Source organism: Sparus aurata, chromosome 17 (genome assembly GCF_900880675.1).
Source record: "Sparus aurata chromosome 17, fSpaAur1.1, whole genome shotgun sequence".
Classification (NCBI taxonomy): domain Eukaryota; kingdom Metazoa; phylum Chordata; class Actinopteri; order Spariformes; family Sparidae; genus Sparus; species Sparus aurata.
Window position 1 is genome coordinate 17,900,628 of NC_044203.1, and position 9,852 is coordinate 17,910,479.

General features: G+C 43.5%; 2 protein-coding genes across 2 annotated transcripts; one reads left to right on the forward strand and one right to left on the reverse strand.

Annotated features, from left to right (window-relative positions):
- Nucleotides 1–161: 161 nt before the first annotated feature.
- On the forward strand, nt 162–5,047 carry kdf1a (keratinocyte differentiation factor 1a). Its single transcript, XM_030394540.1, has 4 exons — nt 162–557; nt 891–1,936; nt 2,310–2,384; nt 4,372–5,047. The coding sequence occupies exons 2-4, from the start codon at nt 910–912 to the stop codon at nt 4,455–4,457; spliced, it is 1,188 nt and encodes a 395-aa protein (XP_030250400.1). The 5' UTR covers nt 162–557; nt 891–909; the 3' UTR covers nt 4,458–5,047.
- A 2,911-nt stretch (nt 5,048–7,958) lies between these two features.
- Nucleotides 7,959–9,310, reverse strand: nr0b2a (nuclear receptor subfamily 0, group B, member 2a). The gene is made up of 2 exons (XM_030392854.1): nt 8,683–9,310; nt 7,959–8,566 (listed from the first exon to the last, which is right to left on the reverse strand). The coding sequence occupies exons 1-2, from the start codon at nt 9,215–9,217 to the stop codon at nt 8,325–8,327; spliced, it is 777 nt and encodes a 258-aa protein (XP_030248714.1). The 5' UTR covers nt 9,218–9,310; the 3' UTR covers nt 7,959–8,324.
- Between the last annotated feature and the right edge of the window lie 542 nt (nt 9,311–9,852).

Here is a 9,852-nt window from a genome sequence, read left to right on the forward strand (position 1 = left end):
GTTGCATCACGTAGCACCAAATAACAGTCAGATTATGAAACGGAAAAAAAAAATAAAAAATATTCCCACTATTTAAAGCAAGTCTTTTTTCTTCTTCTTCCTCTTCCGTTACCTTTATTTTTTGTTCTACCTCCTGTTCCCCCCTTTTTTCCTTCTTCTCTGCGCGTATATCCGCCTCGCGTGACGTCACGACTCACCTGTGGGTGGGTGTAGGATATGGGATTAGCTGTAGCCGCAGGTAATAGCCAAACATTGGGAGACTCTCGGCAACACACGGCTGAGTTTTACAAAAAAGCGGAGACGGCGCGAACGAGCAGGAGTCGTGTCGCTCGGTCGAGGCAGCCGACTTCAGGTGTGCAGAGCCTCGTTGTGTCTATGAGGTGAAGTCACCTGAGAGTCTGTGGGCGGCCGAACTCCGAGACTTTACTCCCTGTGTTCGAAGGCGCGAGTAGAAGTTTTCCTCCGTGAAAGACTTCCGCGGTTTGCTCGCCGAACGAGTCACCTGGATACAGAAGACGGCCACAAGTGTTTCCTCTTATGCGGCTAGTGGACGCTTTGTAAGTACAATTAAAAACGGTTAAACGTTGAGTGAGGTTTGGTTTTGAGTTTTGCTTTGCTGCGTTTTCTGTGGGCCGAACGAGCTTTGAAGGGCGCGACGATGTTAGCCAACTTACTATCAGGCCAGCAATCACTGCACTCACTCTTATTTACATTCTCAGCGTTTGATGGGAGGTGACTTTACTGGAAGCAAAGTGTTTACGTCTTACGGTTATTTGAACGCAACACGGTGCGTTTATTGCCACAAGCCTGTGTGGCAACAACAAAAAGACGTGTTTACACCTGGTTAATTTTTTCTTTCTTTTTTTCTAAACATGCCTCTCCCACTCCAGGTCCCAGGCATTTTGAGCCATGCCTGGCCACAGCTCAGGGGCTCCGCAGGCGTCCCGCCACCACAAACACCACGGCTCCACCTCCAGAGCAGACAAGTACAGACAGACTCGGACTATCTCCAGGGAGAGCAGCCAGGAGTCCTACAAGGATTCTCATGGGGAGCACCGCACTGACCACTCCCGGTACTCAGAGAACAAGTACGGTCGCAGCAGAGGCCAGCCGCGCAACGGCACGGGCCGGAGCTCACAGACGATAGGGTTTATTCCTGGCTCGGCGGACAGCGCGCCCACCGGCAGACATGCCTGTGGCTCCTGCGCCTCCATGGGCTGGAGTGGCTGTAAGGCTCTTATCTGCTGTGTACTGACCTGTGGATTTTATGGCAGCAGGGAGCCCTGCCTGCCTGTTAACGAGAGCTCCACAGACCATCCCCCCAAAGCAGGCAGCGAGCCTCACCCTCCTAATGGCATGGCCGTGACCAACCCCACCTGTGGCATCCCTTTGGAGCCCAGCAAGTCCACCAAAGCCTCCAAGTTGCCAACAAGCGACAGCTTCCGCTATCCTGATGTGCGGATCGCAGGTCAGACAGTGAGGTATCCGGTTGCTGCCCCAAAACGGACCCGTACGCCTGGCAAAGGGGAAAGCCAGCGGCCTGTGAGCAACACCAGCCTGTTATCCCGGGAGGACTATGACTTGGATGACCTGAGCGACACGGGCACAGACATTGACTCTCTCATCACCAAGAAGCTGCTGGAGCTCTACGCCCTGCACCAGATTGACCAGCTGGCCAAGTGCACCTCCGACTCCTCGTTCTCCCGCAAGACCAACGAGATCAGCGAGCTCATCTACAGCATCGCTCAGGACTACAACCTGGAGGAGCAGGAGGCCGAGTGCAAGCTGGTGCACGGCGTCATCCGCATCAGCACCAGGAAGAGCAAGAGGAACAAGAGCCACCAGCCGGCAGGGCAGCGTCCGAACGGGAGGAGCGACGGGACCCTCCCTGACAGCGGCAACGAGACCATGACCAACACGTTCATTAGCAGTGACTGTAAGAACACCACGCAATCTTTTCTTAAGACAATTAGGGTTTATAATAACACAACTGTTTCTACCACCTGGCTGCAACATACCAAATATACCAATCATCATCTGTCTTCCCTTAATGACTCACAGTGTCTGTTGGAACGCTGCTCAGGCTCTTTTGTTTGCCTCATACTTTTAAGTCCTAATCCACCAGCCATTTTACAGGCAGTGACCTAATAATAATAATTGGCAAATCTGAGGCAAGTTCAAACAGGTGCGCACTGTCTTCCAAAGCATATTGCACAATAGCAGAGATGACCGGATTAAAGTCTGTCGCAGCTGCTCGTGTGCTCGAGATCATTTATTTTTTTGTGTGTCTGTTTCGCCTCCCGCCACAGTTCCAGAGGTGAAAGTGTCAGAGCAGACGCCATCGGACGAGCTGGCGAGGAAGATGAGACATTACAGCGGGAGAAGTGAGTACATGCCGGGAACTTCCCTTAACATCGACACATTTCTGCCCTCCTTTTATAAATGCATGCATAATAAAGAGTTGGACAAGATCCAGAATCAATCAGCAGAAGAGAGTACGAGAGTGTGAATTGTGGTTGCACATTTCATATTAATCATATTCATCATGCGTTCATTCGCCGTGGTCATTGAGGTATAATTACTACCTCGGTGAATCGGTGTGTGAGGCTCACTCTTCGCAATCCATTGTAGCTGCTGCAGCTGCAGGCATTTTCTCACCTCCTCTCCACTTTCCAGTTACATACCATGCTTTAAACGGTGAAAGCCCTGCATTCCTGTCCCCTTTTCTCTGCATATTACAATCCCTCGCTCATTAGCTGCCACCTGACACCCACCTATCAATCTGCCTCGTTCTCCCCTCCGGCTCAGCGGTCATGCTACACCACCTGCCAGAGCAGCAGATCAGGTCTCATTAAATATACGGCGCAGAACGTCCCGGGTTTTTTATGATGTCATTTCAGCAAACAACTTTGGTTACAGATGGATTAGCGCGCAACAGCCTCTGTTGTTCTGCGAGGAAGAGCGGGGTGTCGTGTTACATGTCTTTGAATGAGGGTACACCACATTGTGTTGCCACAACTTTCACACAACGGCCTGGGAATGCACCAGCGGACCGGGTTAGACTCAACTGTTCTTGTGCAGGGCCACATAGTACAATATTCCCAAAACTCTGATGCTCCTAAAAGTTAGCAAGTCTGACTGTATAAAAGACTTAATAGCCAAACATTGGGAGACTGTACTAGCACATGATTTAGGTGCACCTCATCAGTGCAGCCAGTGAATGAAATGAGTCAGGAGCCCTGATGTTGCATCTACTGTTTTTTTCTTTTTCTTTTTTTTTAACACATATTTATTTATGTTTTTCAAATATAACAGACAATTCCAACAGTAAGACAAGTTGACAATACAAAAACTCACGGTATACTCAAAAATAAAATAAGAGACAACAAATATAAATCTGCACACGATGATTAAGATGAGAATGTAAACAGTAAAAAGAAAAAAAAAATAGATGGGTGGAGAGAGAACATGGCTTCAATCAGATAATGTAATGGTCTTCTACAGCATTAGTGTGTGAAGATGGAGAGATCTAGCAGATGTTCGTTCCATAATGTCAGAGTTGAGATTCTCCATGTGAATGACTAGAGGTTGCTATACTTCATAAACATTTTCTTTAGTGAGGAGGTTATGTTCTTCAGAGTTATGCAACTCTTTACCTCTGAGAGCTACCTACGATCCAGCTAACACTGCAAGATTTGACTTCCATTGCATTGCAATGCATTTTTGGGCCATAAGCAGTATGTATTCTGTAAGCTTGAAAGACATGTTTCCAAAATCTATCAGGTGCGACTAAAAATGTTCATGGGACGCGTCAGTGCCTGAAATTTAGCAGGTATGCTTATAGAAAAAACGTAACCTATAAAAATATATTTGAGGCACCTTTGTTACTGATTACAATAATTGATGTGTTAAGAACTTAAAATGTGTTACTGTGTGCATCCACATTATGTAGTTTTTTAGAAGAAATTCAAACTCAGAGTTGTAATATTTATAGTATTAATGAGGTAATAATACAAACTCACTTGTTTATATGTGGCGGCAGGGTCCGCTACATATAAACAAAGTAAGACAGTGTGAAATTGTGTTGTCTTTTAAGGTCGGCTTGTTCATTCAGTTGAATCAGTTGTGAAAACAGAGTTTGTTTATTTAGTTTGTTTAGGAATGAAAAAATAAGTCAGTGAAGATCTTTGTGTTCTGATTAAAATGTCTTCTCTAAAACTACATAGTCTACCTTTTTAGATGAAAACATTAGATGCAACAGTGTTTGGAGTTAGTCAGAAGGCTTGATTTAGCATCTGCTGTATTTGCTTTTTCTCTTACTGCCTTGTTTTTCTGCCTTCAGTGCATTAAATAAAGCTCTTTCTCCCACAGCGTACTCCTCCAGCAACACCACGGCCTACTCAGCCTGGCACCATGACACCGAAACAGACTCTTCAGGTGCTCCTCTGCTTCTCTGAAGGCCAACACCAAGACAAAAGTACATATCCTGACAAAGTGATGTAGCCAACTAGATGGACAATTTTATCCTTGTGCTATGATTTTTTGGTTTGTTTTGCTGTTACGGACTGGAGCACCTTTTACCCTCGGCGGTTGTGCTCTTTGTTTTTGTTTTTTGCTTTTGGAATGTCATTTTAAAATTCATGGACTGTTTATCTTTGAAGCAAATGCACCAATGAAACAGAAACCTTCTTACACAGGGAGAATATGCACGTTCTTATGTATTTGTATGCAGTGTTTAACGTTATTACACTCCATGCAATCTCAGCAGTGAGGCCAGAGGATAGACACTGATGGTAGAACATAACCGTCCTCATTCTTGTTCCTGTGCGATTGTTTATGCAAGCCATTGTGCATGCTCTGTGTGGGTTTACTGACTCCTGCCATTTAAGCATGTTTTGACCTGAAGACTGCGTTGTTAAGCCATATTTTGATGTACATATTTTTGCGTAGATGTTACTTTCCGGGTTGTTAAACCATTTGTGGCCACAGTTTTTTATTTGCAGGTAAGTCCTGTTTTTAACAAAATAAAAGTCCCCATGTTTGTTTATGCCTTTTCATGTGTATTCAATAAGGACATATCTTGCATAGTAATGAAGTTTTGGTCATTCGCTTCTTGTTGTAGCTTACAGAAAATATGACATATTGCCCAGTGCTTGCAGAGCTAACCAAAATAATACATTCACTCAGTTTAAAAAATTAGCAGCAGCGCCTTTATTTTGCAACAAATTATTGTCCCCCATATATCAACAAGTCTTTGCTGCGCCTGGCTGGCTGTCTCTTTAGCCTACTTTTCCTCTTTATCTCTTCGGTTATTGTTGTTAAGCTCATCTCCCCGAGGTCACTGTGTTGTACCAGGCAGGCCTTTTCCGCCCTCAGCAATAGAAGAAAACTTGTTCGGCTGGTTCTGACAGAAAGGAAATAAAATCCTGGGGTTTGTCTTTGTTATTTATTGCAAAAGGAAGAAGCAGTGCTGAGAACCAGCCCAACTTTAGGGAATTATCCTGAAGTCCTACTTCGGATTACATGAATTTAACATGTATATTTTTAAGGTATGCATCAGCCTTAAAGTATTCTTTATCAACAGGTTTTTCTACTTACATATGTTTTATGTTCACGGAGGTTATCTGAATGAAATATATGTGTTTTGTTTGGTAATGAGTCACATTTTCAGCCTTGAAAACTTCTGAACTGTGTTGTCAGCATCTTAAAACAACTCAGAATAAGTCAGATAGCTGCACTTGCATCAAGACAACATCTTTAAGACATTCTTAAAACACTGATTTGTACTAAAAAGCAGGAGATAATATTTTCATCCATCAAACAAAGCCTGGTGAGCTACAAATGAGCAACCCGTCTGAACTCTCCTGTGCTGAATGTCGAGCTTTCAGACTTGCTGTTCTGTTTGTGGTGTGTTGCAGTTGCCCTGTGTAACCCCGTTTCCTCTGGCTCTCTACCCCCACCAGCACATTCCTGTTTTACCTGTATAGGTGTCATGCAAAGGCTTACTGTTTCACAACTGACATACCACAGGCTAGGATGAATCAGGAGGGCCTGTTTTATATCAAATATAGCCCGCAGGTTATTAACAGCATTATTCTTTATACTTCGATCAACTTTTGACCATGACACATGTGATTCGTGCAGGGTTCTTATTTTGCTAAATGTTTTTGTACGCGAAAAAATGTCAGGACAGGTAAGTTTGAGTTCACTCCTAACACTCTGACTTTCTCTGATTATGTGTGTGACTTCCATCGTTCTCCATTAGAGGGAGACAAAGCACCACAATAAAGAAAACATTGCGCAATACTGCTACTACATGTGAGGTAATTACAAACAATAAGGGGGGGTTACTTTACTGGTTGTATCAGTCTTTGTATCTTGATGTGATGTGATATGGTGCACGGGGTTGTGAAGTGTTCAGTCTGACACGGACAGTCAACAGCACCCATGAGCCAGATGTGGTTTCTCAATATTATGAGAGTTTTATGCAATATGAGTGGGGCAGCACACTTAATCTAAACTGAAATATGGCCAAGTGCAATATAAAATAAACTCTTTTTGATAAATATTGTATGTGTGTGAAATGGGGTTGCAGTAAAATACGGTTTACAAGGTATAATATGCAGCAATATAACATTTACATGGTAGGAAATTTTACGGTTATCATACCTTGTAGATTGAGTTAATTACTTCACCTACTCTAATTTTACACCTGTAAAGAAGATTTATATCATGGCAGTCTTATTTTATTTTTTCTGTGATGAAATGAGAGGAGCATGATACTTTGTCACAATAACCAATCATGAAATTTGGTTCAATAATTAACTTATTATCGAAATTCCAAAACCTCCATACCTACTGTCAAGCACGGTGGTGGTGGGATTTTGCCGTGGGGCTGTTCTGCTGGTGCATCTGCTGCTAAAGAAAAGGGGGATAATGAAGAAGGAGGATTATCTCCAAATTCCTCAGAAAACATAAAATCATCAGCCAGAAGATCAGCTCTTAGTTGCAGTTGGGTGTTCCAACAGGACAATGATCCCAAACACACATCAAAAATTGTAAAGGAATAGCTACATATATTGTATTTTTATGTGTTTTTAAAAAAGTCCCCATCTACCTCAGTTGTTCAAGAGGACGCTATTTTGCTGTGAGGCTCAGCAAATGTTTTGTGGACTACGAAACTCCACCTAACTTTCCATCAGCATGAGGGTGAGTAGATAGTGACTGAATTTGTATTTTTGGGTGAATTTATCCTTTAAGGGTCAATTCAACTGATGATAGTCTGATGATAGTGTTTGCTGAGACTGTTACTTTACTATGAAAATCTCCCTACAAACTTGTTCTCCAGGTGTAAGAAATCATGTTGGTTTGGTTCAGATCTCAACAACATCATCACAATTTCAACAGTCTTTTCAGTGAAAATGAAAATTGTGATGTAAAAATAATAATTCCCATGCATCATTCTCACTAATCTAAATCTTTAATATCTGTCGGAAATAATCACAGTAGGGGTACAGCCCTTGTTTAAAACTCAGTATTGGCTTTAACAGTTTTAAGTCCCCTCACAGTAAAAGAAAAGAGAAATCCTGTCAGACTGCATTACTATACACTTTCTGCTGATGCATTTTCTTGTTCCGTCATTAAAGCTACACCATATATTGTTGGAATATCTTCTCAAACCTATAATCACCGCATTTTTAGTGGGTTTATGCTGCTTTTCCAGGGTTATCTGGTTCCCATCTTTGGGAACCCTGGCATCTTGACAAGAATTTAGAATAAACAGGATTGGGCAATACTTTGCTACGCAACATGCCCGTAAAGAGGTACGTGCCAAACGAAAAGTAGGAAAGCTGATGTTCGGAACAAAGTGTGATTATCACATGGTACAGAAGACAGATACTGCGTCGGGTTTTGGCCTGCTCTGAGTCCTTTTAAAAGATTAAAACAGGACTTCACTATTAAGTTCGTGTACAAAAATATATTTATTTGACATATTCTGTCAATGCAGACAACAGTTATTTACAACATTAAGATCACAAAAAAGATCTTTAACATGAAATACAGTCTGGAAAGCCATATCTCTCCACTTTCAAGGATCAAAACTTTTCAGACTGGGCTAAAGTGACCTTAGCTTTAATGTACATGTAAGAAATTCATAGTCTTGTGTTTTTGTTGTCTTTGATAAGTCCACTGTCAAGCATTTCCTTCATTCAATGAGCAAACATTGCATGGGTGGGTCAACAAAGAGTTCCGCGGTACCACTGTTAAAAAACATTGGATTCAACTTTCTCCAGGACAGTTACATAAAGTCCAGCCATCCTCTTCTACCTGCAGAAGAGCATGTCGACCAACAGCTCCAGCAGATCAGCCTGGCCTATCACGGGCCGGAAGAAGAGTTCAGAGATGAGGCTGGGTGTGATGCTCTGCAGTGTGGAGGCGGTGAGAAGGATCCGAGCGAAGCGCTCCCCGTCCCCCGGGTGGAGGAGCCGGACCACCTCGCTAAGGGCGTGCTGAGCTTCTTGTTGCAAGCCTTCAATGAACAGAGCTGCCTTTAAATCTGGGACATCTGTTGAAGGTAAAGGCAATACATTAGAGTTACATAATGCAAATGTTCTATATCTGTATTCTTGCAGCAGTGACTGAAAAAACACCAAGATCTCAGAACATCACATGAATACACACCTGGATTAAATATTGTGGTCCCTTTGAGGTATGCGTACTCCTTTGGACTCAGATCCAAACTCCAAAACTTTTTGAGGCAGGACTTGAGTTTGCTGACACCGGCTATGGTGGGCTGCTCCCTCTCCATCCCCGGGCTCTCCTGGCGGTTCAGGAGAATCTTTTTCAGCATGCTGTCAGCAGGGCTGTCCATCACCTCAAAGTCCACACACTCCTGGGCCAGGCCCAAAATAAAGAGCGGTGCCCAGCAGCTTTTGAGAAGTGAGAACTGGTCGTTTGGTGGCATCTGGTTAAAAGCAGGCAGGTTCCTCATGAACTGTACTGTTTTAACCAGAACTGCTGAAGCTTCTTTGCAAATCTCTGACGGCCTTTTCAAGCACACTGTCCGCCGCAGCTCACAGTTGCATCTGTAAGGTATTGAGCTGTAGTTGAGGCTGTTTTGGCTCGGTTTGCTGTTATCCATTTGGCTCAGGATGTTGAAGAGGATGGGATTCGAAAGCCTGTCGCTGTTGGCCGAACAATGACACCCGCTATCCATTTTTAGAGGTTGTAGAGATCTGTGTAGTTAAATGTCAGTGACCCCTTGCAGGACGTGCTCTTCGTGAGCGTCTGAGTACTACTGCTGCCTCCTCCAGCGCTCCTGTATATATAGGACAGCCCAACCTGCTAAGTGGACCTTGACTTGTCAATACGCTCTGTGAAAAACAACTATGTGCTCTGCCAGGTGACTGATGGCATAACCCTGGAAAACCGATAAGCTTTTCTCAATGAAGAAGGAGCTGGTGGAGTAACGCCTGGGTATCAAGAGGGTTGGGCCTTATCTCAGAGCCGGTGTCATTAACCCAGGCAGTACCAAGCTACCAAGGACTGCAGAGGTAATCAGCTCCACATCTGTCCCTGCACTCTGCCAGCTCACACCTACACAGCAGCCAGGGCAGAGAGAGGCCATTGACCTGTGAGTTAAAACCTCATTAGGTGTAGCAAGCAGGTTTTTTTAAAAAAAGATAAATCTATTTAATTGTAGCTGATAGTGGAGTTTTTAGACCTAATCTGGAAGTCAAACTGTTCAATCCAACCTTTTATTTTATTCCATATCAACAAATCCAAAGAATTCAAGATTTACTGAGGTAATTTCTACCCCAAAACACACCACTAACATTTTGACAAAGAATA

Bases quoted from the DNA above. Each gene is read 5' to 3' on its own strand.
- kdf1a (XM_030394540.1), top strand. From the start codon at position 910: ATGCCTGGCCACAGCTCAGGGGCTCCGCAGGCGTCCCGCCACCACAAA. The intron at 1,937-2,309 runs GTAAGAACACCA...CTCCCGCCACAG, and splicing joins CACGTTCATTAGCAGTGACT to TTCCAGAGGTGAAAGTGTCA. The intron at 2,385-4,371 runs GTGAGTACATGC...TTTCTCCCACAG, and splicing joins GAGACATTACAGCGGGAGAA to CGTACTCCTCCAGCAACACC.
- nr0b2a (XM_030392854.1), bottom strand. From the start codon at position 9,217: ATGGATAGCGGGTGTCATTGTTCGGCCAACAGCGACAGGCTTTCGAAT. The intron at 8,567-8,682 runs GTGTGTATTCAT...TACCTTCAACAG, and splicing joins GACCACAATATTTAATCCAG to ATGTCCCAGATTTAAAGGCA.